Source organism: Cannabis sativa, chromosome 7 (assembly GCF_029168945.1).
Source record: "Cannabis sativa cultivar Pink pepper isolate KNU-18-1 chromosome 7, ASM2916894v1, whole genome shotgun sequence".
In the NCBI taxonomy this organism is placed as follows: Eukaryota; Viridiplantae; Streptophyta; class Magnoliopsida; order Rosales; family Cannabaceae; genus Cannabis; species Cannabis sativa.
Window position 1 is genome coordinate 16,196,765 of NC_083607.1, and position 26,654 is coordinate 16,223,418.

Sequence of the window (26,654 nt, forward strand, 5' to 3'; positions counted from 1 at the left end):
GCGAAGTTCAATTGTCTCATGAGAAAACTGCACTATCCGGGGATATGTTATGTCCCACCACTGGGTACTGCGGGTGGACTAGCTTTATGTTGGCGGTTTGGGAGTGGATTGTAATATCCAGAATGCTGATAAAAATAAGATTATTGGCCTCATTTTGTCTGATCCTCTGGACCGTCCTTGGATGGTAATTGGAACTTATGGGCCTCCCTCTGGAACCTTAAAGGATGGGGAATGCCTGAATTATGCTAATTCCTCCAGCACAACAAGATACTCATTCGATTTAAGAAGAATGGTTCATCGCACCGGGCTAATTGATCTGGGATATATAGGGATCAAATACACTTGGTTTAAGAAAAGTGTTGATCCCTCGGTGGGATCATCTCTCAAGAGAGCACGTCTCGATCGAGCACTGGCCTCAACTGACTGGACAATTGCGTGGTCGAATGCAGTTTTGTCTCATCTCACAACTTCCTTATCTGATCATAATCCTATTCTACTGGATACCATAGGTGGGAAATATTGCACTAAGCCTCAATTCAAATACGAAATGATGTGGGAAAGAGACCCACGTGTTTTCTGGGTGGTAAAGAGAGCATGGAAAGAGATAACTCATGGGCACTCGATGGTTAACTTGTACCGCAAAATCAAACACACAAAGGCTCACTTAACCAAGTGAAATAAGATCCATTTCAAGAAGCTTGCAACACAGATTAATGAGGCCCGTCTAACACTCAGTTCAATTGAAGAGGCGCAAAACTTTGACGAGAAGGCTCACACCGAAGCTAGAGCCAATCTAGCGGAGGGGTTAAGAAGAGAAGAAATCTTTTGGCGTCAAAATTCGAGAGTTGCCTGGTTAAAAGATGGAGACCGTTCAACGAAATTCTTCATGACCAACACCGTAACAAGGAGAAGATGCAACTACATTCAGTCATTGAAGAATGAACAGGGGACGACGATTGAAGAAATGCACGACATAGCCCAGCTATTCATTGAGAAATTCACTAGCACCTTCAACAAGAATGGCTCACGAACTAAATTTAGTGCTGAGGAGTGGACTCACATGCAGGCAGATAATATGTTAAAAGAAGATCTAATGGAAGCACCTACAGAGGAGGTAGTCTTGAAAGCCCTATCATCCATGGAATAGACAAAGCCCCTGGACCGGATGAGCTACCAGTAGCTTTCTATCGATCTCATTGGGACACTGTCAGAGATGATTTCCTCAAATTCATTAAGCACTTCTTTGAATCAGCAGATTTGCCTCACTACATCAACGATACAAATATAGTTTTGGTTCCAAAGAAGGAATGTCCATCAATGGTAAATGATTTTCGCCCCATAGCTTTGTGCAATGTTGTGTACAAAAGTATCTCAAAAATTATTGCCACCCAGTTACGAGATACCTACCCTCCATAATCTCCCCGACGCAAACGACTTTCATCAAAGGGAGATGCATCACCGAGAATACTGCAATTGCTAAATAAATCATCCACTCTATGTCCCTGAAGAAAGGCTCAAGAGGTTTTATGATGATCAAGCTCGACATGGAGAAGGCATACGACAAGATGGACTAGGATTTTATAATGGAGGCTCTAAGCTTTCATGGTCTAAAGAACCCTCTACTGGGGTGGATCAAGAGCTGTATCCAAATTAAGAAGATGAACTTGTTGATCAATAGGGTGAAACAAGGCACTATCACTCCCTCGAGTGGTCTCAGGCAGGGCGACCCTCTATCCCCCACTCTATTCATCCTAGCTGCGGATTTATTATCTCGACTTCTACAGGATTATACAAACAAAGGAAAGATTAGGGGCTTCAAAGTCACTCGTACAGCCCCCTCAATTACACATCTTATGTTTTCGGATGATGTAATTTTATTTGGCCAAGAAACTATTAAAGAAGCACAAGCTTTCATGGCATTCCTGCAGAAGTATTGCTCATGGTCGGGACAAGCTATAAATCTTCAGAAATTGACAGTATACTTTTCCAAAGGGGTGCCTAGAAATCAGGGTAATGAGATCACAAGCCTTTTGGGAATGAGCAAGATGAAGAATGATGCCACATATCTAGGAATTCCCCTCTTCAGATCCAAGAACCGATCAAAAGATATGCAATATTTGGTGCGGAAAGTGCTTGCAAGAATTGATGGGTGGAAATCCCGCCTCCTGTCAAAAGTAGGGCGTGCCTGCCTCATACAGTCGGTAGGAACTTCCATTCCTATCTATATAGCAGCATCGGAGGTGATTCCTAGTAGGATAGCAAACAAAATGGAACAATGCCTAAGGAATTTTTGGTGGGGCGATAATGAGAAGAAGAAATCCTTCCATACTATCTCATGGAGCTCAATTTGCAAATCGAAATTCAAAGGAGGACTAGGTTTTCGGAAAATCAAAAATATTAATTCCGCCCTTCTTCTTAAGTGGGGCTGGAAACTCATTACCGATCCTCATAACCTCTGGAGCTCCATCATGAATGAGAAGTACCTAAAAGGGAGGGATCTCTTTGATGCTGAGTTGAAAGGGACGGAGTCAATGCTCTGGAAAGCAATACTAAGGACTAGATCCTTACTAAAAGAAGGCCTTTGCCGAAAAATTAGAGACGGAAGATCTACATCAATTTGGTTTGATGCTTGGGTACCAAATGGAGAACATATGCCGCAACCCCTGTTGGATGCAACCCAAAGAGCAAATCTAGTAAGCTATTTTTATTAATGAGAATATGTCATGGAATGAAGAAAGGGTAAGACAATGGTTCAATGAAAGGAACTCTAGAAATATCCTGAATATTGGGCTACCTGCTCAATACCAACCGGACTCCTGGAGGTGGCCAGGTGATTCTAGGGGCATATTCTCGGTAAAATCAGCGTATAAGTTGGTGACGAACCCAAGTTTGCAGGACCAATCCAATTGGGATTGGAAGATTTTATGGAACTCTCCTACCCATGGGATGTTGAAGATGCTTTGGTGGCAACTGATGAGAGACGCTCTCCCAACCAGAGAAAAGATCGGAATGGCTATATCTCTCCAAACCCGTGGATGTCCTATTTGTGAAGAGGGAGAGGAAACAACTTTACATCTGTTCTGGGAATGTTATTTTGCAAAGGAAATTTGGTTTGGAAGTCTATGGGGAATGAGAGCTGATCATTTACACTATCTTAACTGGACAGATTGGATGAGTTGGTTTCATGACCAAATGCATAGACAACAGAACTTGTCGTTTGATGAGTTTATGTTAGGTGCTCTCTGTATATTCCAAGTAATTTGGGAAGCTCGAAATGAAGTGGTTCACGGAACGAGACTCCGTCCTATAATGGAGGTCATCAATTCAGTGAACCGGTTATACAAAGATCACCTGTCCAGATGGAAACCGAATGCTAAAGAGAGAGTAAACAAGCGGACTACTAAATTAGGTTGGTGGAACTGTTGTACCAATGTTTCAATTCAGACAAACCAATCATTCGAGGCGGCTGTGTTTAGAGTTTATATGGACAGGATTGTGGCAATCTACTCGGAGCGATTCTCTGCTACTGATCCTACGCTAGTGGAAGCCACAATTTTGGCTAGTGCAACAGAGTTTGCAAGGGCGAATTTCAAGGGGAAAGTCGCATTTTACTGTGACAACGAAGTGGTTGTTTCAAACTGCTCTAATACCTGCAATACAAACCGGAATATCGATATCATGGGAGTGGCAGATCGTTTCAAGAGCGCGGTTCGGTCACTGGATGAATTCAAGCTGAAAAAAATTGATAGGAACTGTAATTACATGGCGCACATGTAATTGCCGTTCTTGATCTGGGAACCATGAATGAGAATATCTTTTCAGACTTCCTTGAATGGTCCCCTGACTAATGTTTGTTTTGAACATCTCTGTGTACCTCTTGCGGAGGTGAATGTTTGTTTTTCTTTTCGAGTTTGGTTTTTTATTTTCAGTTATTTCAGTTTGGTTTGATCTTTTTAGTTTTCGTTGTACTTTGTCGGCTATGCCGTTTTTTAATGAATGGGTGTTATACATCCTCCCCTTCACCAAAAAAAAAAAAAAAAAAGTCCCACATTAGATTTTCTCTACATATATACGAAGAATTGACTATTACAATAATTCATCATTTTTCATTTTATTTTATTTTTTAAAAGAAAAATTCTCTATTGTAATTGTTTATATTACTTGCTTTAAGTATATTATTTAAATTTTAATGAATCTACTCATAGTAAAGTAGTGATTGTTACATATAACGAACATGTAAGGCAAATTATTCTATTAGTATACGTATGCCATATATGTATGTATAGTAATTATTCTTTGCTTGATTATTTTTTTTATTTGAATATTTTTCTAATAACTTTTGTTATCCTTAACTATTTCTCATCTTTAAATTATGTATACTTGAATATAATAAATATTCTCCCTATCTATTCTCTTCTTAATTCTCTTTTCTATTTTTTCATTTTACTTTAAATTTTTTATTTTTTTAATTTTTGTATATACTACTTTAAATTCTCACTTTTTTATTAATTTCTTCAACTTTATTTAATTAGACATCACTAATTAATTTTTCTATTTAACCATATATGATAATACTTATCAAAAATGCTACATTTTGATAATTTTTTAGTCATATAGAATGTTTGTATCACTTTAAGTTAGTCACAACAAATATTACTTGTCACTAAAAACTAGTATTTAATAATGAGGTATTATTAATTTAGTTTTAGTTATAAGTGTTGCGATTAAAAACACATTTAGTGAAAACGAATTGTAATTTTTGTGACTAATTAATATTTTTAGCCACAAACTTTTTAGTGATAATATAAAAATAATGATTTACATGTTTAGTCACAATTTTTTTCGCTTTTAATTACAAATTTTGTTGTGATTAAAAGTAAAATTATTTTTTTTATAGTGAATTAATTAATAAATAAATATATTAAAAATAAAACATTTTAACGAGGGAGTCAACCCTTGTACCTGAACAATCATGCGAAGACCGGCAAATAATTAATCTCCCCTCGGCCCAAGCATTCTCAAGGTGTAAAGGGGACTAATTTAACTTCAAAACAGGTGCCAAACCGTCGGGAGAAGTAGAAAATTGAACATGAAGAGACCTATGATCAGATCCCCAGTAACTGAGATTTGGACACCGAATGACTACCAAAGGTATCCGACCATAAAGAGTTGTACAACACACGATGGCGTACCTTAGTCAAAGAATTATCATGATGTAAATTTCGAACCCAAGAACGTACTCCAAATTCATTAGATTAGACTCGATGAGAGCTTGTTTGTTTAAAATTCCTCATTAAATAGTTAGGTCTCGACCCCGCACCCTCTTTCTCTTAATTCCTCATTAAGTATATAACTATATATAGTGTACTTATTATTTGCCTAAAGTGGAACTCAACTCCTATTTGTATTGAATACGCATATGCATTATGTGCATGCGAAGGTTGATTTTTTTTTTTTGTTCATTTATAACATTTGCAGGTTTGGTTGGAAAAATAATAAATCATATAAAAATAATCCACATAAGTAAGAAAGAACAAATATGGTATTTATGAAAAGAGGGGACCCCATAATAATTTTGCCTAGTACAGTATTGATAGCGTATTAATATATTGATAGGGTGAACTTTTAGAGAGCTACTAATGGTGTGTCTATGGTGTGATTGTGAAGTAACAACCAACTACTATTCACATGAGTCAAATTTATATACATTATGATGTGATATATACACACCCATATAATGTTAAAGCAAACAAATTTTTTAAGTAAGAATAAAAGCTGATTAAGTTGAGTTGACAAGCTTATTATTCTCCTTAATTTCCTTTAAAGGAAAACGAGTTATGGTGTGAGAAAAAGACTCATGAAATAGTGAAAAGTAGTGGTTGAGAGGTCGTTGAGGCTATTTAACATCTCACAAGCACAGCTAGGTTGAGTCATCACCGACGAGCATTTAACTTGTTTAAGAGAATGGTTTGGTTATATATAAGTGTGACTAATGAGAGTGATCAAAATTAAACAAAAACTGCATTTACAACCTAAGTACCACCCTCTCCTCTTCTTTCTATAAATATATATTACACACAATAAATTTAATCAACTCATTCTCAAGTGCATTTTTAAACAAACAAAAAAAAAACCCAAGTAACAATGAGCATATTTTCTCTGGTGACTGGGAGACCTGGCCCAAGCGGCTATGGATCAGCCTCCACTGCCGAGGAAGTCACTGAAGGGATTGATGCATCTAAGCTCACTGTTATTGTCACTGGTCAGCAGCTGTTATTACTTTCTTTCTCATAATAAACTAATGTAGTGATTATTTGTGTGGTCATGTATTTATATGTTTGTGATTTTGTTAGAAATGTATGCTAAAAAGAATAATTACAAGAGCTGAGTAAAATTAGAAAAAACAAAATTGCAGGAGGTGGAAGTGGGATTGGGTTGGAAACCTCAAGAGTTTTGGCTCTTAGGGGTGCCCATGTGATCATTGCAGCAAGGAACACTGATGCTGCAAATAAAGCAAAACAAGTGATTTTGAATGAAATAGAAAATGCTAAAGTGGATGTTCTAAAACTCGATCTCAGCTCAACCAAATCTGTTAGATCTTTTGTGGATAACTTCCATGCTCTTCATCTTCCCCTTAACATACTAATGTAATCTTATCTTAATCTAAGCTAATCACTATTAAACACCGTATATTCTTTTCTCGTACAAAAAGTATTGATATATATGTACATGAAAACACTGTATATTACAGAAACAATGCTGGTGTAATGTTTTGCCCATTCCAGCTTTCAGAAGATGGGATAGAGATGCAGTTTGCAACCAATCATCTAGGTATAATTAAGATTTAGTTACCAACAAGTTTTTAACTTTTTTGTTTTTTTTTTTCTTTCTCTAATAGAAATTAAGAATTATGTGTGATTTCATGATTATTTGATTTATGAACAGGTCATTTCCTCTTAACAAGCCTTCTCCTTGATAAAATGAAAGACACAGCCAGAACCACTGGTATTGAAGGAAGGATTGTGAATCTATCCTCTATAGCCCATCTACACACTTATGAAGGAGGAATTCGTTTCCAAAAGATCAATGATGAAAGAAGGTATGTATGAGGGTGCAATAAATTTAAAAATGAATATTGTTCTGTATAAGTAGATATATATTTATAATCATTTTTATTGGGTTTCAGTTATTCTGACAAAAGAGCTTATGGCCAATCCAAACTAGCCAACATATTACATGCCAAAGAACTATCCCGTCGGTTGCAGGTCATTAAGAATCTTTTTATGTCAAATTGGATTGTTAGTAAAATAATAAAATAAAAAAAAAAGATTATAATTACATTTGATATTATTGCAGGAAGTCGGAGCAAACATCACAGTGAATTCTGTCCACCCTGGATTGATAATGACACCTCTTATGAGGCACTCTGCTCTTCTGATGAGTGTGTTTATGATGCTTCACCTTTATTTTACAAGTATATTATATATTTACAATCACAACACATGACATGATGCATATATATATATATATATGATGTATGTATTTGCAGGAATTTTGAAGTTTTTTACATGTCTCCTGTGGAAGAATGTACCTCAGGTAAAGTCTTGAATGAGTGAATCAGATGCATCTTTGTTTGGAAAATTCTTTATATAAAGTGTACTTTATATATGTATGGACAGGGGGCTTCCACAACATGCTACGTGGCATTGGATCCAAGGCTGAAAGGTGTAAGTGGGAAATACTACTTGGATTGTAACGAGATGGAGCCAAGTGCATATGCCAGAGACCAAAAGCTGGCTAGGGAGCTCTGGGACTTCAGCAACAAGTTGGTTGCTTCTACTGCAAAGTCTTGATCAAAACAACTACTTATCCTCATTTCACCATTAATCGTAATGCTGTGTTCATAATTAGAAAAATTCATCATAATAAGAGTGTGCGTGAGACAGAGTCTTAGTATTATTCACGATTCATCATTATGTCTTGGAGGTCTCGAGTTATTTACTTACTGGAATGGATTGTGTTCGTTGTTTCCATTAATATTTGATATAATAGCAATTTCTTTCTTTCTTTTGCACTTGTGTGTATTGTGTGTAACATATGAAGATTGAAGAATAAATATTACCCTTGTAAAGTTGTAACGAAAATTGAAAACTTTCAAGGCTTTAGTGAGACGAAAAAGGAAAGAAAAAATGAACCAAAAAAACTATGGTATATCTATGTATATAGGTATGTATACAAGCAACATAAACATCCAAGTGGACTAATAAGAATGAGCATCGTCCTCCCACAAGGCAGCTGCTCGAACCAAAAAGGCGGAGCCAGCAACAACCACTGCTGCAAAGACTGGTGGCACGAGAAGATCAATTTTGGACTTGGTGAAGAGATAGGATGGCAAGCAGAACACTTGTCCAGGCATGTCTAGCGGAACTCTGATGGCCTTATTGGTGTGGCAGGCATGGAAGGACGAGGTGGGAGAAATGGCCGAGACAAACGCAATCTCGGGAGAGAAGGATGCCACTGCCACGGTCAGGGTGAGGACTGTGGTCCAGCTGATGGCATAGATGAGCAGTGGCCACCGGCGGAGGATGTGGTAGATCAGCACGTTCGTCATTGAAATGTTATGATGAGCAGAAGGAATACGGAACATGGTTTGGTTTGTTTTCTGTTTTGTTGGGGAACAGGTGAGGAGTACTTGCTTGGTTAATGTATATATATGATAAAAGTGGTAACCTAATCTCAACGACTTTTCTAAGTTAGGAGTTTAGGTGTGTGTGTGTGAGAGACAAAGGACGAGGGATGGAGTGGTTTGACTACTGCTGACGTGGTTTTGTGTTCGGTTAGGACAGGAGACCAACTCTCTCTCTCTCACACACACACACACAATTAAGCTCAACAACAAGCTATCTTGATATGGATTATGGACCAATATTTGGTCAACAGCTTCTCTTTTCTTCTAAGTTCTAAGATGATTGCCCTAAACATAATGGAGTAAATGGGGCGAATCTGTCTTCACATCAAAATGCAATAATTCTACATTCAAGGTGTTGGTTTCATGAATCATAATAGGATAAACTACTAAAGTGGCGTTATGGGTTACATCAAGAGACAAAGAATAAATGTACACAACAAACACGTCAGCATTACATTCTTTAGGATGGCTGGCCCTCTCCTGTCTAATGAAGAAACGTACTACTTGTGAAATATGACTATCGTCCACAACCACATGACCATGTTTTGAAAAACATTTTCAACTGTCAACATCACTTTCATCAATACTACCACGCTCACCCATGTTATTACTTATACCATTGCCGTCCCATGGTTGCTCTACTGTACAGGCAAATCGCCCATTGTAGTACGGCACATTCATAACCATCTTCCATTCCCAGTCCCCACTCTCTCATATAAATATATATATATATCTATATACATACATTTGTTTATCTAAAGTTCCATGCTACATACCATTGGGGAAAATAAACATATATTCTAATCATTCTTGACCAGATTTACAAGAAGCTTCAGCATGGCAGTATATATCAGTTTATATATACATACCTATGTATGTAATTAGTCTGTTTTGTGCTTAAAATATTACAAACTGGGTGGTGAAAATACTCTCTCCATCAAAAGAGTCAGAACAAGAAACCCACCATAGGAGATGCATATTCCAGCTATCAAAATCAACAGCATTGCCTGCAGTGAAATGTGTGGACTTAGAAAGAAAACGACTGCTATAGATGCGCTCTGCCACACCTTCAGCTGTGAAAATGCTCCTTCCTGTCCCCCAAATGCAACAGTAAATTTTTTTTAAATATTCCAACTCAACTGATTAACTTATCAAGCCCAATCATGAGCTTCAGAAGAACAGATAATAAAGCAAATACTTCAGAAATATCAGAAGTTCAATCAGTACCGTGTCATGCTTGAAGAGTATTCCAATCAAAGCATTGAGCTGTGTATTAAGTACTCCATCACCAATGCCCAATAGAGCTGCCATGAGAAGTGGGTATAAGACACCGAGTACTCCACTAGTTGCACTGCAGGATGGCATGGTAAAACAACCAAGTCAGAACAGCAAAAAGTTATTCTAAAGAATTAATATGAGTCCATATGAACACAAGGATAACCTGTACTTGAGGAGGAGCCAGAGGAATACGATAGCATGAGCGAAAACACCTCCGGATACTATCAGAGTGATGGACTTCAGACCAGAAGTAAGTCGACCAGCCACCAACGAACACTGAGACAATATTACCACAATCTGAGACTACAATATATCAAGATTTACTAAAGTACAGAGTGGAAGACTTTTTCTTTCAACTTTACTTCATCTCATTTGACAACAAATTTTAAGGGTATCCATATGATATGAATAAAAAAAGAATTGTGCATTTCAAATGTCCACCACTGATCAGAAGGTGATAAGCAAGAGCAGTGAGATAATTGCTGTGCAAGATAAGAAAGTTTGTTCCCATGGCTGATCATCAATTTTTTACATTAGAACTTTCATATTTTAGTGTCAAACGAAATAAATAAGTAACCTGGTTGTGAGCTCTTATTTGACTTTGTTTTGAGAAATTATGAACCTCATGATGCCTACCTATTTATTCTCAATTAATAATATTCCAAATTTCATGCAACAATAAATAAATGAATTTAATGTGGACATTAATGCTATACCCCAAGACAGTTGAATAGGATACAAGAGATCAAATAAAAAGGGTATTTGAGTCATTGTATTGAGGATGGGTTTGTGAGTGAGAATAGGTTCTACATATAGGTAAGGGAAGAAATGAGGCATGCAATGTATTGATTAATTCTCTATTTGCATCAGTTGTAATTAGCTTTTCTCATATACTAATATCAATAATTCTCTACTGTTTGGCTACCGTTCTATTGCTATTAGATTCATTGGGCTCAGGAGTATACTCGGTTCTTATCAATTACTTGCAAAAAGGCACACTTAAAATTGAATTCAGCAAAAGTAGCAGTTTTGTTAGTGGTAAAAAATGTTTGCTTGCTACTGCATACTTACTATTGCATCAAAAGCCCCATAAACTGCCATTGAACCTCCAACACCAGATACACCCAGTGCAGGGGTTACAATATACTCGGTAAATTCAGCCCTAAAATTAAAACACATCTTCCTTGATTAAAAAAATAATTTTGAAAGATAAAATGAGAAAATAAAAGAGCTAAACAACAATGGTTTTGTTGAAAGTAGATCAAATGGCTTAATGAAGACTTACCACACAAATGCTTGTTGTAGCCCTGAATATGCCATAAGAGGAATAATCAATAGCATCCGAGCACTTAACAAAGGAGTGATGACAGACTTCAGCAACGAGATAAGTGAATCATATAAGGATACTGAAGAAGACTCGGGGACCTCCTCTCCCTTACCATCCCGTTTTTGTAGGAAGCACATAAGTACAGTACCCAAAGTCATACTGCAAAGGAACACAACATACAATAAAGTTGTCCCGCTCGTACTTCCATCCTGCAGCGACATGACATGATCAAAGCAAATTATTACATGAAACAAACTTGAAGACAGAGTGTAAGTATACTCGGTTAAGACTAAAAAGTTTAACAAATGCTTGTCTTCCAATTTTTACATAGGTTAGTTATGTCATTCCTTGCAGACAAATTATATACTAAGGTCTTCCTACTAATAAAGCTACTCATATCTAACTCGTGACACATCAAACTAAATAAATATATAAACTTGCAGTAGTATTAGATAGAAGTGTAACCACGTTATAGTAAATTGAACAAGATACAGAATCCGAAACTATAATATAATGATGACACATACTGTTCCATCTCTTAGGAGGGCAAGCGAGAGAAGATTCCCAAAAAACTGCAATGAATAAAGTTGTCACTTCAGGCTATACAACACAGAACAGAACAAGAGAAATCATAGATAGCAGCAAAAGAAATATTCAAATTTTAATTGGGTTGACCTGGTGACCGGCAAACATTCCCCAAAATACTCCATTGAAGTTACCAATAACTGTTCCTTCATGCAAGTTGGAGTCTCTTGCATAACTTCGGGCTACAGAAGTGAGATACGTACCCTGAATGGACCATACTAAGGTAAGTAATAAATGAAGGAAAAATTAAACCTGAAAAGAAAATACAAAGCTGGAATTTCACCTCGCCAACCCAGATTATAGAAGCAGCAAAACCAAGGTACAAAGAAGCTGGAACCATTGTATACCTACATGAAAATATCTTCAAAAACAAAGCATGTGTGGTTTCAACATCTGATGCAATGCAAAATTTCAAATGAGTAACTTGACAGATTTTGTGATGATTCATGGTCACAAATTGATTAAAACTTTCATACACTATTGGTGCATGTAACACTCAATTGAACTATGCGAGATTCCATTTAGTGTAGTGGTCAAACAAAATTAGTTTATCCTTGCACACTTTATGTGAGAAAACATCAAAACAATAGGCGCCAGATTCAAGGTTAAAATCAGGTCCATGAGGAAATCCAGTGTCTAAATAGGTGTGACATAAAAATGCAAGTTCCTTCCACTATGAAAAAGAACAGTATCAGTCCAAACTTGAATCGCCATGATAAGCTTGAAAAAAAATAAAAAAAAAGAAGAAGAAGAAGAAGAAGAAGAAGCTCACCATGTTGGTTTTAAATTTGCAGCAACAAATAACCAATAACCAGTAGTCCCAAGAACCAAAGCATTTTTTGAGCCCAGAAAGCGAACCACTATAGAGGCAATCAGGGAGAAAAAGGTAAAAGAGGTATACAAAATCCCCAATGAAGTTGTGCCTAAAGCATGCTCCTGACAACCCCAAAAAGGAAACATTAGAAAGGAATGAATAACCCATGAATATAATTATACACACACATATACAATATATATATATATATAGAGAGAGAGAGAGAAGGAACATATACAACATATATATAGAGAGAGAGAGAGGGGGAGAGAAGGAAAAAGGGAAGAGCAAAACTCACAGTGTTGAGAGTACTCTGCAAGTTCTGAGCAGCACCATAGGCGAGGAAGATCAACAAGAAGGCGAAGCTGAGAATATAAACATCTCTGGTATAGTTCTGAGAGTGATTGCTCTTAATGGACAGATCGTCGTTGACAACGAGCGGGGTCTCCTCGTCACCGGAATTCGCAGCCTCCATACGAGTGTGAACCTTTTGAGACAAGTAGAATTGGGATTTGGAACAAGAGCTTCAAATGGTATGTTTGGTCAACGAGAAAATCGTTGGACGAAAGATTATAGATTCATGTCTAAGCTTGGTGGGTGATTGTGATTCCACACCAAAAACAGATTCAATAAAGGACAGACAAACGACGATACCTAGGGAACCCATTGGCATTTTTTTATCTGTCGTTTCCTCTTGTCATTTGGTTAGTTCGTTTTCAGTTAAAAACTTCAATATAAAACAAAATATATCTTTCTTTAATAGTAGATTCTTTACTACCAAACATGAAGGCTCAGGCTCTGGAATTAAAATAAATAAATATTACTTCAAAAAAAAATGAAAAATATATCACCATTTTATCTAACAAAAAACCAAAAATTCATATATGCGCATCTCTCATTCCAAATAAATTACCAAATAACACTACTTTTAAAGAGGATAAATACTATTTTACATCATATATTTTTCAAAAGTTATTAATTGGACCTTTTGGTTTGTTAATTTACAAAATAAACTTTGTATTTTCTAAAATAGTACAAATAAAATTCTGAATTAATTTTTTATTAAAATAAAATTTAATAATAATTCAATCTAAATGTATTTATAACAAAACTATTTACATTTTATGTATCTATTCGTGTTAAAAATTGTCTTTAAGTTAGTTATATTAAAAAAAAAAAAATATTATCGAAAATCTAGCTCAAAGTCCTATTTTTACCATTTTAAAAAATACATCTATTTTGTCATTTAACAAAACAGAAAGTCCAATATGTAACTTTTACAAAATATCCAAAATTGTATTTACTAAAGAAAAAAAGGAAAGTGATACCATTTCTGTTTATCTACAAGATAAACGACACTAAAAATGTTCTATTAACCCAAAATGGTTCACAAATTGATACAGTAAAAAATCGGAAAGAGAAAGTCTTATTATTAATACAACATTAATTCGACAATTCTAGGAGAAAATGCAAAATCTTAATTATACAAGTTCTTAAAAAAAAAAAAAAAAAAAAAAAACAACTCGGTAGTGTACCGCCGGAACACTCAACAAGCCTCCCTCTCCTGCCCCCGCACAAAAACAAAAGGCAAAATGCACAAACCCACCTAGGTGAATGACCCTGAAAACCCAATAGACTGGTTAAGATGTAAGAACAGAGACCAACCCCCATAATGCATCATCACCAACTATCTCCTAATTTCTAAAGAACCCAATATGCCTGATATTTTTTACAATGTCTCCCGTGGAGGTTTCATCACTCCACAAGGATTTCTCTCTGCTTTTCTAGCTTGTGAAATCTTTCATTATATTTTTTTCCTCTTTTTTCGGCCTTCAAGGTTAAAAAGAAATTGCATACATCATCAAATAATCAAAAGCTTGCACGGTCCAAAGATAAAGATCTTTTCTTATGCTCCGCCCTGCATCATTTACCCAAGCAAATCTCCAAACAAATTTGGATTCTGACTAGTTGGGGTAACCCCCATCTGCCTTACAAGGGCATCCTTTTCTAAAGCCTCCTTCCTATTTGGACCTTTGCTAAATTGAGCGAGATATGCACCTGTAGCCCCGCCTTGATCAATCTCAGTAGAATTCAATAATTCAGAAGCAACATTGACATCAAACCCACTACTCTGGCCACTTCCAGGTGTATCTGAATATAATGCCATTAAATCAGGTGCTTTAGAAGCACCATCCCCACCATGATTTGCAGTTGAACTAACTAGGCCTGGATCGAGAAGCCCTTCTAATTGCCTGAATGGATCAATAGACGGAGGAGCACTTGTCACAGTTGATTCGCTTAAGTCAAGAAGATCAGGAGCTTGAATACTTGTCCTGTCCACAGAGCTTTCACTGGGCACTTTTGGTACCTGAGGCTTCTCTGTTGCATGACTACTACTGGCTTTTACCCCCTTATGGTTGGCAGAGGATGTCTTTCTCTCACTTCTTGACGAACCCCCAAATAATGAAGCAGCAAGCTTCTGCTTTTCTGGGTTAATTTCAACTTGGGTCTTCTTTGAGTCATATGTTTCTCGACCTTTTGAGCTTATGGTGCTAACATTTGTTTGTGTAACCCCATTTGTTGTTTTCTGCGAAGTAGATTCAGAGGATGATGATGCAGAAGTAGAGTAATTTGGCCTGCCCCATTTTTTCTGAACACCATCAAGGCGTAGCTTAAGTTCAGATGATCCTGCTCCTGGGTCTAAAACAGCTGGTGGAACTAATGCTGCCTTCGGAGTCTCCCGAGGATATGATGGCTCAGGTACTGGAACAAGTTCAGATGAAGACGAAAGAGGAGTAACTGTTGATGGAACTAGTGGCCTTGGGAGCTCGTATGCCTCAAATCTGAGACTATGGCTAGTCACTTCATGTTGTTCTTGGATTCCAAAAGTGCTAATACTTAGCACTCCAGAACGCTCACTCTCAGGAATGTAGGGTTGTGCGCCTTGTTCTATTGACTGTTGAACATAGCTGTTGAGAAAGTTAAGATCTTTGTCAATCTGCAAAAGCAATATATAATAATGAGCACACAGTATATAAAAATACATTAACAATAATAGTTATATTCATTCGTGTCTGCCATTCTACATATATTGAGGGCATTTATAAGCAAAATAATCTTTGAGAACAAGTAAAAAATATAAATTGAAGCCTATTCATTATAAATACAATAGCATTGGAAATATCATTAACTAAATTTCTAGTTACTAACAAAATTATGGCATGTGCAAATTATGCACACGCTGAATTTACACTTGACCACCACAATTTTTTTTTTGGGGGGGGGGGGGGGGGGGAAATTCACCACAATTTTAAATGTCATGCATCTCAGATAATCAAACTAACATGTAAAATCACAACAAATTTAAAAATAGCAATAATCCAGAAAATGATAGCCACCAGAATATTTCTATAGTATTCAAACATTAAACTAAAATAAATACAATAAGAATTTCAAATTAATTATAGGGTATTAATTATATGACCTCAATGTCTTCACAACTTGCATCGGATGGCAAGATACTCCTAACAGAATTAGCATCTAAACCAATGACAGCTTGCATCTCATATGCCCGCTGCTGCAGATCTGTCGAGTGTGAAGCTGATAATGCCTCAACCAAAGATTGACACTACAAAGACAGAAGAAGAATTAGAAATGCTGATATAATTAATGAGGTACAATGTGAAAACACATTAGCTCTATATTTCCCGTAATCCATTGGTTGAAACAAAGACAGGTGCGAGCAAGGTAACATCTAAAGAGCATAATAACTTACTATGCGCTCCTATTTTCTTCAAAGTTAAGACTTCTATTAAACTAAAAAGACAGTACACACCCAACTTTTATTGATTGACAACATAAATTATGCTTACGAAAACAAAAAAAAAAAAAATAAGAGATATAGATGTAAACACCATTAAATACGAGTAGCTATATGAGCAGTCCTCAAATTCTCCGGTGAAGCCCAAAAAGAAGCTAGACAACATAACAATCACAAAAAGTTACAACTGGTAGAACTCACTCCTGAAAAGACTGCCAAAGAGAGGAGGGTGTGCAAGTAGTTATAAACCACCAACTAATCCCACACTGGTGAATTCGTTTGCACTTAATTTGGGAATGAATTTTAACCCTATTAACTCCATTTGTTATATTTTTTTTCCCAAAACTCTTATTACCTCTTAACTCCTCTTACCGATTCAGACATAAATTTGTGTCATAGTTTTTTTAGACAATATACATATATAGCTCTAAATTATCAAAAGAAAATCAAATAAATGCTCTCTTTCTTTTTTTCAAAAAATTCCTACCTTCCCCTTTTATTTATATATAATATTACAAAACCTTCTCACATAATATTATATATATATATTCTTTTTTTACGTGAATTATAAATTTTTTAGGTGTATATATATGTGAGAAAGTATATAGCATACTCCTAAATAGGTATTTCAGTAGACTCTTTATCTAATTCAGCATTTAAGAAAACTTTTTAGTTTTATTTTTTTTTATAATTGTGTACATTGTAGTTATTTAGGGCTAGTATTAAATTTTCCATTTTTTTGAATAGCTTAAATAGTCAAAATAAGTTTCAAATATTTTGTTGTACACGTAACTATTTTTTCTTATACGAGTAGTAAACAACTGTTTGAACTTTATTTTTAACATTGTAAACTATTTCGAATTTTTTGAAAATTTACAGATGATCCTAAATAATTAGTGCACTCGATTTGGAAAAAATTGGACTTAAAAGCTCTTCTAAGTCTACCAAAACACCCTTTTAGGGGTTGCAGTACATATTTTCCCTATATAAATTTATATAGCATCTTTTCGATGTTATGTTGTTAGAATTTGGGATAAGATGCATGAAGTTCCATCTCAAAACCAATTAGCTACAAGAGGAGTAACTCATTCATCTTATATATAACAAGTTGTTTCTACACATTAGCAATGTGAGACTAATTTAATACACCCTCCTAGCGTGGGCCTGGAATATGTAGGTATAACGAACGGCCTTTAAGAGACCACAGTGCTGAACGTGACATTTGAAAGAATCACAAAAGGCAAAATATCGGGAAATTTATAGGTGTACACGTCGGGAAATTTGTAGATTTTGAAACAGGTCAAAAACTCCAACACTAGAAACTGGCACACATTGGCCAAAAGGTCCCAAATGGAGATTAAAGGGGAAACAACGAAAGGTTTTAGTTTGGCTCGTCTTTTTGGACCAGCGACATTTTGGGCTCACAACGAATCATTAATGGCTCTGATACAATGTTAGAATTTAGGATAAGATGCATGGGGTTCCATCTCAAAACCAATAGGCTATGAGAGGAGTAGCCCATTCATCTTTTATATGAAAATTTATTTCCACACATTAGCAATGTGGGACTAACTCTAATATATATGTAGTATTATATAATATTATGTTTATAGTACAGTTTTTTTAACAATATATATATGAATTATATTTCATATTTAAGTATTTTTCAAAAAAATAAATACACTTTAACAACTTCATTTATTAACTAATGTAATTAATTTGTTAATATTATTAAATTAAAAATATTAAATAATTCAGATGTTAAAAAAACAGTCTAAATATTTAAGTATTCAGATTTAGATATGATATTTTATTATTCAGATATGCATTCAAATTCAAATGTCTTGATCTTAAAAAAAAAAACAAACAAACAAACAAATACACCCTTAGTAGATGTGGGATTATAACAATACACCCCGCTTAACTCTTAAAAATTAAATAAATAAATTGTCCTTCTATGTGGTGTACCCTACAATCTTTGGATTGGAAGGATGGAAATTTAACATAAGAAAAAAAAAAGTACTTGAAGGTATTATTAGTCTCATAAGGTGTCAAATCCCAGACCTAGCAAGGTATTACATTATTATAACACACTTTCACTAGCTCCATTATCCAAATCATAATCAAAAAAATTCTACCCTTTAAACTCTTCAAGCAAATAAAGCTAAAAACAAGAGGATTGTGGAATTGTTAATACTACTAACCTCAGGTAGCATAACCACTTCTCTCCCAGCTGCTATTTCAAAAGCATATACTTTCATGATTGCTGTGATAGCATAAGCCTAAAAGAAAACAAAATTTCCAATATTAGTAATCAGTTTTTATTTGCACAAAAAAAAAAGTAACACGCACACAACTTCACATATACACACAAGGACACATACACAGATAAAAATACCAGCACAGGCAATGCATGTGTAGACACACATGTTGTACACACAAAGAAGACACATCTGCATAAGAATATGAAATGGATGGAAACATATGCAATATTTTTCTATGAATCCCTCCGAGAGTCTGAGCGAGGATATTTGCAATTATCACAAAATTAATATAATAATAATGAAGCTCTACGGAAAAGAAAATATTGATACTTTGATTGCAAGGATGAAGTTAAGTGCAATGGGGTTGTAATTTGTAATGAAAATGCCCATAACATTTTAACACCATGTATAAAGGCAACCTATGTAACTATATGCCCCATTAATGACCTATAATATAACAATCTAAACACCAGCAGGTTAGTGGGTTTCCGATCAAGATCACAATCTGCCTGTTTACCCACTAATGATTAGTTAGCAAGCAAGTTTGAGAAAGTCAGAAAGATCTAACCAGCTCATCCTGCAAAACGTGCTTACAAACAATTTGAAGATTGCTGATCAGCTCATTGTAATAACGTCACTGCAGTGAGCAGCTATCCAAAAACAAAAAATGAATGTCCATTTATAATGGTACTTTTTCTTTCTTATCCAATTAGCAAACACACGGTAATAATTGGTAATTGAAAAGGAAAAGAAACATAGAAATGTGAGTGAAACAAGCACAAATCATGTCTTTTAATTCCAATTCCCAATTAAACAATATTCATATAGCAAAACATAAACAGTAGAATGAGATTTAAGGATACCTTCACAGTTTCATCACCGGAATATGCCTCTGCGATGTCACATAATTTTCCCGTGATATACGCAGCATCATACTTCCCATCAGCAGTTCCATATTCCCCCAATACCCAACAAATGACCTACCACGTGAAAACCACAATCTTTTATTATACTTTGTCGAACTATTTCAGGCTTCCTCATTTTGTTGACAAGTGGAAAAAGTAGAACAAAATCACAAATATACCTGAAGAAACACTGATGGCAGTTTGGGCTCATTAAGAATATACAAATACGACTGTACCTGCATGATTACAAGCAACTTATATAAATATATAATTAAAACTAGGGAGCATTAATGACAAGTTTGCGCAAGGATAACAGGGCTATAAGTAATGAGTGTTGGGGTGGCAGTTAATGCTTTAAAAGATGTAAATAAGACCACAGCTACAAATAGATAGAAAATGTATCACCAATCAAAAAAGCCTCACACATCATGTGGGCTCTTCCTCAGCAAACACAAGATAATCCCAGTGAACAAAGCATTTTACAATGTAGCTCCAGCATATCCAATTTTAGGTATAAGAACAATGACAATAAGACCTATAATAGCGCAGATGTCCTCAGTTTTACACTTTAAAAGATGCATCACAACATACACATATTTCCAAGAGCAAGGCAACAAAAAAAAATTCTCAAACTCGTTCTTGGTAAAGGCATATAATATATATTTATGTAGATGGATAGATAAACACCCCATGACTTGGAATTCAAACCACACAGAATCCTGGATAAGTTACCACCATATAATACAACACTAAAATGGAACCTGATATTACTAACAAATCATCATAAGGCACAATCTAAAAGTTATCAAAATAGCCCTAGTACATCAACAAAACCCTTAAATCAAAATCATACCAGACTTATATATCAGTATTTTTAAGAAGGTGACTGCAAATATATACTGGGGGAAAGAGAAAGAGGGACTATTATATAATAAGACTCGTCAAGGTACCAAGGAAATATAATGGAATAGCATGCTTAAAAGTTCACTATTTTCGTAAAGCATATGTATACAACATGATATTGTCTCTAAACTTGTGATTTGATACAAAACTCACAGAGAATATAAGTACAGCTGGTGGAATAGAAGAAAAAGAAGCTAATCTTGTAGAAAGTAACAGGCAAATCAACACTTCAAAAATTATATTCCAACAAAGTCCATCTTGTAGAAAGTAAAGGAAAATGTCAAAGAATATCCTTACACATGGTCACAAACCGTTTCATTCAGGTGATCCGTGATTCCCATAATTGTTGGGTCTTGCACCTCGCATTCAACTATAATTTTTTTGCTAAAGGCACATTCAACTACTTGAGCATGGAAAAATGCAATAGCCACATTTTGTGGATAATTGAAAGTATAAACTAAGTTTAGCTATTCGACTGTTAGACCCTTGGTAGCATCCATTTGTGATGCACTAAAGGGTCGGGCCCCAGTCGATCCCAACTTCCCATGCCCTAATCGATGATGACATCTCACTGAAGTTTGATTGGCTTCTATAATTTCAGCAAGCACCATAGTTTGGACAAGCCCAGTGGGTTTCATAATTGGCCTTGGATCTCCATTTGAAGCCCTTTAAGGAAAGTCCATTCCAACATAGCCTCTCCAATCGTTCTGACTGAAGCAACCAAACTCTCGAATTGTCTACGATATTCTTGGACAATTGAATCTTGGCGGAGACGAAGGAAACGATCGTAAACAGTCCCTCATGCGCTGGACGAAATCGTCGAAGGAGCAAGGCTTTTAATTCTTCCCAAGTTTGTATAGGTTATCGCGAGCTCTCCCGTCGAAACCAATGCAGAGCCACTCCTTCCAAACACAACACACCGGCTTCAAGCTATTCTGCTACCGACAATTGCTGTAGGCCAAAATAACGATCAGCCCTATGTCCAGTCGTTTGGGTCAGCCCCTAAATTCATGGGCAATTCAATTTTTTAAGCTCAGAACTCTTGTCGTCTTCCACCAGCTTCGTTCTCGTGTATACCAAATTGCACCTGGGGTTGATGAGTTCTCACCAACATTACGCCGAAGAGGGGTTTGGGAAGTCCCAGAAGCTTCACAGATGCTAGCGAGTTCATTGGCGATACGAGCTTGACCATTCATCAACGTCTTTGGTTGTTCTGTGATCACGGCCAAGTTCTGATCATGGGATTTCAGACTTGGGGCGGCCAATAGTGTTGTTGATGCTTTATCTCGAGTTCCCATAATGGCATGCTCAATTCTCACCTCTACCACTTGGTTAAACTGGGATATTGTGGAACAACGTCTGGTGACACCTAACAATCAGAAGTGGCTGGTTAAGTTGCTTGGCTATTATTTTGTAGCAGCATCGGTCCAACTAAAGCGATCCTTCTTGCATCAAAACAGCTTCGATTCCATAACCGAAGCATCTGTTTCCACCACAAAAGTTTTAGAAAAGTCTGCGAGAGGAAGGACCGGTACCTTTGACTAATGCGCCAGCTACCTTCAAGGCACTCATAGATGAATTTTTTAGGCCTTTTCTTCATCGTTTTGTGTTGGTATTCTTTGATGATATCCTTGTTTATAGTCCTGATGAAGCTACTCATGTTGAGCATCTCAACATTGTGTTGCAAACTCTTTCCAAGCATCAGTTATATGCTAATATGAAGATGTGTTGCTTTGCTCGACGACAGTTGGAATACTTGGGGCAAATAATTTAATCTAAAGGTATGACAGATGACTCGTCTAAAGTCCAAGCCATGCTAGATTGGCCGCTACCTCGAACCATCAAAGAACTCCAAGGCTTTTCGAGCCTCACTGGTTATTACTGGAAGTTTGTGGCTGGGTATGGCACCATTGCTCAAACTCTCACTGATCAATCCAAGAAATTCAACAAGATGTCTTTCTCTCTCGGGTTCGAGCTGATTTAGCCAATGGTACTACGGTCCCTGGCTTTGCCTTGGAACATGATCGCTTGGTGTATCAAGGGAGGATGGTTTTATCTGTTACATCGACGTTAATCCCTTCCTTTTCAAAAAAGTATCATTGTTTACCAATTGGCGATCATTTTGGGGAGTCTCACACTTACCAACAACTTTGTGGTGACGTTTCTTGGGTTGGTATGAAGCGGATGGTGATTGTGTTTGTAAGGGAGTGTGAGGTGTACCAAGACCATAAACAAGTCTCCTGCTAGTTTGTTGCAACCATTGGTGCTACCCGAGCGGGGTTAGGAGGATCTAACTATGGATTTCATTGAAGGGTTACCCAAATACAAAAGTCTTGACACCATCTTTGTTGTGGTGGATCGTTTGAGTAAGTACGCTCATTTGATATTGCTGAAACATCCATTTGCTGCTCGAACAGTCGTTGAAGCTTTTCTCCATAATGTGGTCAAACTTCATGGGTTGCCTAAGTATCATATCTGACAGGGATCGCATTTTTCTTAGTCACTTCTGGACTGAACTCTTCCGTCTCCACGATGCTAAATTGAAACATAGTACCACTTATCACCCTCAAACTGATGGGAAAACAGAGGTTGTTAACTGCTGCCTTGAGACTTATTTACAATGCTTCGCTTCCAAGAAACCAAGAGTTTGGGCCAAGTGGCTAGCATGGCCTGAGTATTGGTACAATACTTCTTTTCACTCCTCCTTAGGATGTACCCCTTCCAAGGTATTGTATGGAAGGGATCCTCCTTCACTGGTTTAATATTCTTCTAGTACCACTGCTGCCATTGCAGTGGATAAGCGGTTAGAAGAGCGAGATTCCTTTCTAGATGACTTAAAAATGCCTTTACTCAAGGCTCAAGAAAAGATGAAATCTTCAGATGACGTGTCTCGTCGATTGGTGGAATTTAAAGAGGGCAATCCTATGTTTGTTAAGTTGTGACCTTATCGACAAAAGTCATTGGCTATTTGCAAAAATGAGAAACTTGCTACTCGTTTCTATGGTCCCTTTAAGGTGCTGAAGCGCATTGGTGTTGTCGCCTATCGTTTGGATTTACCTCCATCTTCAGTAGTTCACTCAGTATTTCATGTGTCTCAACTACGAGCAGTCATTGGCATGTCGCACTCCTCTCCTACCTTGCCACCAACTCTAACAACGGATTTGGATTTGATTGTTGAACCTATTGCAATTCTTGATGTGCAATGGAGCAGACTCTAATTCTGTTATTGAGGTGCTTTTTCAGCGAAAGAATCTGCCTTTGTTCGTAGCCACTTGGAAAAAATTTGACACCATACGAGCTCAATTTTCGACATTTAAGGACAAGGTTAAAGAAATTGTGGGGTGGGGTGGGGAGGGGGGTAATGTTAGACCCTTGGTTCGCTTCACTTATGCTAGGAGAAGTAAAAGGTCTCACTAGAAGTAATTTAGAGAAGTAAAAGGTCTTTAGTATATTTATTGTGTGATTATTGTTGGCTTTGGTTTGGCTTGGTGAGTGTGTGAGTGCTATATATATGTGTTTTGAGTGTTGTAGTGGGTATGCTTGATCTGATTGTTTGTTTCAGCATCAATAGGAGAGGCTCAGGCTCTCGAAACCTATGGAGTTGTGATTGTGTGAATCACATTTCATCAAGTTTTTCCTTCATCATCCCTTTCAATACTGAAACACATATTATTCCTATTACTATTATATTATATTATCCCTTTCATCATCAAATCATATCATCGACAGAATGGATATCATATCTCATTTCGCTTTCTAAAACATGAAATGTAAACTAAAGCAAATAACTAATTCCATGAATTTATTGATATTGAGAAATCCAACAATACACATGGAAAGGTATATATAGATAGCATTGTCAAAATTACATACAGCAGATGATCTCAGCTGAGTATCCGCCATTTCATTGTCATCTCCAAATCCCTCAGCAATCAATCTCATCAAGTTATGTGCCACCTTTACATTCACAAGATCTCCGGCATGCTCAAAGACTTTATTCATTGTCTGTAGAGCAAATATCAGGCATGCAAAGAATTACAATATGACAATGAAGAAAACAATTTTTTCCCCTTTGTTGTGCCTTCATAAATAGTAAATCAAGAATGGCGAAACAAATTACCTGTATAAACCAAATGTTACTAGGTGCAAATTGTTCCGCAAGTTCAACACATCTAGATGCTATATAAGTTTTGTAATGATTATCATTAATGCTTATCATGTAATCAATCATACGGTCAACAATCACTTCAACATTGGAGGACTTGGTCATTTTGTATAATAGTCCAAACGTTTTCCGCTTTAGAGTATCATCCGGGTCCTGATTGTTCAGATCGAGATTTTATTAGAGTGATAATAATAAGTATGAAAAGTAAAAACAATCATCATGCATCAAGCGTTGCTAACCTCTAAACAATCAATTACAGCCAGTTGATGTGGCTCGGCTATATCGGGACTCATCTTTATAAGTCGACCGAGAGCGTCAATGCCCATATATTTGAGATTATGACTATCGCTCTGTGAACAACAATAGAAATTTTGAATAAAAGAAACTGTAAAATTGGAAAATAACTATTAGATGCAGTGCAGTGCAGTGCCTTACAGAAAAAAACAACTAAGAAACCCATTAAGACAAACCTTCAAAAATCTGGAAATGACTTCGGTGGCATCGCCTAATAGCTTGGTATTAGGATATATGGAAGAAACACAGCAAATGGACTCGTAAAGTACAGCATTTCCTATATTAGTAGATGAATCACATTTGCGGAATATGTCTCCAACAACAGTGTACATCTTTTCGCTAGCTTGCTTATCCCCAATTCCAAGCAACGCTAGAATCTTGAGCAACTTAATCTGCATGCACAGCTCTCTAAGTAAGTTTATAATGAACAAGTAAGTACCAACTTGATCTTGAGACGAATTGGTTTTGCACCTGAATGAAGGGGGCGGGCAAGGCATGGTAGTCATAAGCTTTGGGCAGCCTGCGCTCCGCCACCTGCTTGAGAATGCTGACGAAGCTAACTACCAAGTCCTTGTAAGAGTTGGGATCGGTGATGATAAGATCATAGAGCGGACAGAGTGTAGCACCCATAACTCCAGGATCATTGTCACAGAGTCGCTTACGGAAATTGGTGAGAAGATGGGAAATGGAAGAAGGGGATTTGTGGTGGAAGCGATGGAGGGCCATAATTGCCTTCTTCCTGACGGCCTCTTTGGGGTGAGCGAGGAGGTCGACGACCTGGGGCAAAACGGCGGGGATGGTCTCGTCATTGATGAGCTTGCAGACGGCATTGAGAGCGGCACAAACAACAAGGTAATTATCGGAACGGAGATCCTTCTGGATGGTGTTGACGATGAGAATGATGAGGTCGTGATCGTCGGAGAGGAAGAGAGTGACAGCGAGATAGCCAGTGCGCTTGAGTAGTAGATTGTCATCATGAGTCATTTTGACTGCGTGGATGTAAGCGAAGGAGGCATCGTGACCAAGCATCTCGACATAGACGAGACGGATGAGGTACTCCTTCATCTTGCGCTTGGGGATGTCAGGCTCGGTGAGACGGCGCTTGAGGGTTTCGATCTCGTGAAGAACGATGCGATCCTCTTCGGCCTTGGATCGAGCTTCTCCGATCGACTTGACGAGGTCAAGAAACTCCTTGGATTGGCCGAAGCCACCCTGCGATCCCATGGCCAACTCCCGCCCTATGGTCTTCAATTGCTCCATTACTTACTGTACTATGAGTTTCTAGGGTTTTACAGATTGGAATTGGAATCCAAAATCATTCCAACAATTCAATTGAATCTGAAATATGTAGATCTGAATTCTTCTTTCGATTCTGGAATTGTAAATTTAGAATAAGTAGGTATGTTCCACGTTTTATTTTGTTTTGTTCTTTTGTGAAAAAAGAGAGCAACAAAAACGAGTTCACAGTTTTTTACTTCGCCTTACCACACTGTTAATTTGTTAACTACGGCTTTTCTTGGTTTCTTTTTAGTTCGGTTGGACAAATGATTTTCTTGCTGTTATTTATTTTTTTTTTTTTATAACAAAATTTTTATGAAAGAACATCAACC

General features: G+C 36.8%; 5 protein-coding genes across 7 annotated transcripts; 2 read left to right on the forward strand and 3 right to left on the reverse strand.

Moving 5' to 3' along the window:
• Positions 1 to 181: 181 nt before the first annotated feature.
• On the forward strand, positions 182 to 1,416 carry LOC115696544 (uncharacterized). Its single transcript, XM_030623438.1, has 3 exons — positions 182 to 625; positions 710 to 1,114; positions 1,237 to 1,416. Exons 1-3 carry the CDS (start codon positions 182 to 184, stop codon positions 1,414 to 1,416), a joined length of 1,029 nt encoding a protein of 342 aa, XP_030479298.1.
• Positions 1,417 to 5,862: 4,446 nt separating this feature from the next.
• On the forward strand, positions 5,863 to 8,071 carry LOC115697362 (short-chain dehydrogenase TIC 32 B, chloroplastic). 2 transcript variants are annotated; one of them, XM_030624338.2, is made up of 8 exons: positions 5,863 to 6,262; positions 6,416 to 6,647; positions 6,752 to 6,831; positions 6,946 to 7,099; positions 7,187 to 7,265; positions 7,357 to 7,441; positions 7,550 to 7,596; positions 7,680 to 8,071. In XM_030624338.2, exons 1-8 carry the CDS (start codon positions 6,145 to 6,147, stop codon positions 7,851 to 7,853), a joined length of 969 nt encoding a protein of 322 aa, XP_030480198.1. In that variant the 5' UTR covers positions 5,863 to 6,144; the 3' UTR covers positions 7,854 to 8,071. The 2 variants fall into 2 exon arrangements, with proteins under 2 accessions (XP_030480198.1, XP_060957853.1); XM_061101870.1 differs by lacking the exon at positions 7,550 to 7,596 and having other exon boundaries at positions 5,867 to 6,262; positions 7,357 to 7,474; positions 7,656 to 8,071.
• On the reverse strand, positions 6,098 to 8,647 carry LOC115697364 (uncharacterized). Its single transcript, XM_061101871.1, has one exon. The coding sequence runs from the start codon at positions 8,645 to 8,647 to the stop codon at positions 8,261 to 8,263; it is 387 nt and encodes a 128-aa protein (XP_060957854.1). The 3' UTR covers positions 6,098 to 8,260.
• Positions 8,648 to 9,467: 820 nt separating this feature from the next.
• On the reverse strand, positions 9,468 to 13,473 carry LOC115697361 (UNC93-like protein 3). Of its 2 annotated transcripts, none has more exons than XM_030624336.2 (10): positions 12,992 to 13,473; positions 12,652 to 12,815; positions 12,163 to 12,226; positions 11,970 to 12,083; positions 11,822 to 11,866; positions 11,253 to 11,503; positions 11,039 to 11,129; positions 10,131 to 10,243; positions 9,917 to 10,040; positions 9,468 to 9,780 (listed from the first exon to the last, which is right to left on the reverse strand). In XM_030624336.2, the coding sequence occupies exons 1-10, from the start codon at positions 13,166 to 13,168 to the stop codon at positions 9,595 to 9,597; spliced, it is 1,329 nt and encodes a 442-aa protein (XP_030480196.1). In that variant the 5' UTR covers positions 13,169 to 13,473; the 3' UTR covers positions 9,468 to 9,594. The 2 variants fall into 2 exon arrangements, with proteins under 2 accessions (XP_030480196.1, XP_030480197.1); XM_030624337.2 differs by having other exon boundaries at positions 10,137 to 10,243; positions 12,992 to 13,469.
• A 630-nt stretch (positions 13,474 to 14,103) lies between these two features.
• Positions 14,104 to 26,645, reverse strand: LOC115697360 (AP-4 complex subunit epsilon). The gene is made up of 10 exons (XM_030624335.2): positions 25,516 to 26,645; positions 25,221 to 25,436; positions 24,990 to 25,100; positions 24,706 to 24,903; positions 24,459 to 24,590; positions 19,862 to 19,918; positions 19,641 to 19,757; positions 18,718 to 18,795; positions 16,178 to 16,321; positions 14,104 to 15,691 (listed from the first exon to the last, which is right to left on the reverse strand). The coding sequence occupies exons 1-10, from the start codon at positions 26,302 to 26,304 to the stop codon at positions 14,621 to 14,623; spliced, it is 2,913 nt and encodes a 970-aa protein (XP_030480195.1). The 5' UTR covers positions 26,305 to 26,645; the 3' UTR covers positions 14,104 to 14,620.
• Positions 26,646 to 26,654: the final 9 nt, after the last annotated feature.

Bases quoted from the DNA above. Each gene is read 5' to 3' on its own strand.
- LOC115696544 (XM_030623438.1), top strand. From the start codon at position 182: ATGGTAATTGGAACTTATGGGCCTCCCTCTGGAACCTTAAAGGATGGG. The intron at 626-709 runs GTTAACTTGTAC...CTTGCAACACAG, and splicing joins TAACTCATGGGCACTCGATG to ATTAATGAGGCCCGTCTAAC. The intron at 1,115-1,236 runs GTAGTCTTGAAA...AAATTCATTAAG, and splicing joins TGGAAGCACCTACAGAGGAG to CACTTCTTTGAATCAGCAGA.
- LOC115697362 (XM_030624338.2), top strand. From the start codon at position 6,145: ATGAGCATATTTTCTCTGGTGACTGGGAGACCTGGCCCAAGCGGCTAT. The intron at 6,648-6,751 runs GTAATCTTATCT...TGTATATTACAG, and splicing joins CTTCCCCTTAACATACTAAT to AAACAATGCTGGTGTAATGT. The intron at 7,100-7,186 runs GTATGTATGAGG...ATTGGGTTTCAG, and splicing joins AAGATCAATGATGAAAGAAG to TTATTCTGACAAAAGAGCTT.
- LOC115697364 (XM_061101871.1), bottom strand. From the start codon at position 8,647: ATGTTCCGTATTCCTTCTGCTCATCATAACATTTCAATGACGAACGTG.
- LOC115697361 (XM_030624336.2), bottom strand. From the start codon at position 13,168: ATGGAGGCTGCGAATTCCGGTGACGAGGAGACCCCGCTCGTTGTCAAC. The intron at 12,227-12,651 runs GTGAGCTTCTTC...ATTTTCATGTAG, and splicing joins GCAAATTTAAAACCAACATG to GTATACAATGGTTCCAGCTT. The intron at 12,084-12,162 runs GTGAAATTCCAG...TGGTCCATTCAG, and splicing joins CTATAATCTGGGTTGGCGAG to GGTACGTATCTCACTTCTGT.
- LOC115697360 (XM_030624335.2), bottom strand. From the start codon at position 26,304: ATGGAGCAATTGAAGACCATAGGGCGGGAGTTGGCCATGGGATCGCAG. The intron at 25,437-25,515 runs GTGCAAAACCAA...CTGTGCATGCAG, and splicing joins TGCCCGCCCCCTTCATTCAG to ATTAAGTTGCTCAAGATTCT. The intron at 16,322-18,717 runs GTTAGTAGTATT...CTGTCTTTGTAG, and splicing joins AAGTGGTTATGCTACCTGAG to TGTCAATCTTTGGTTGAGGC.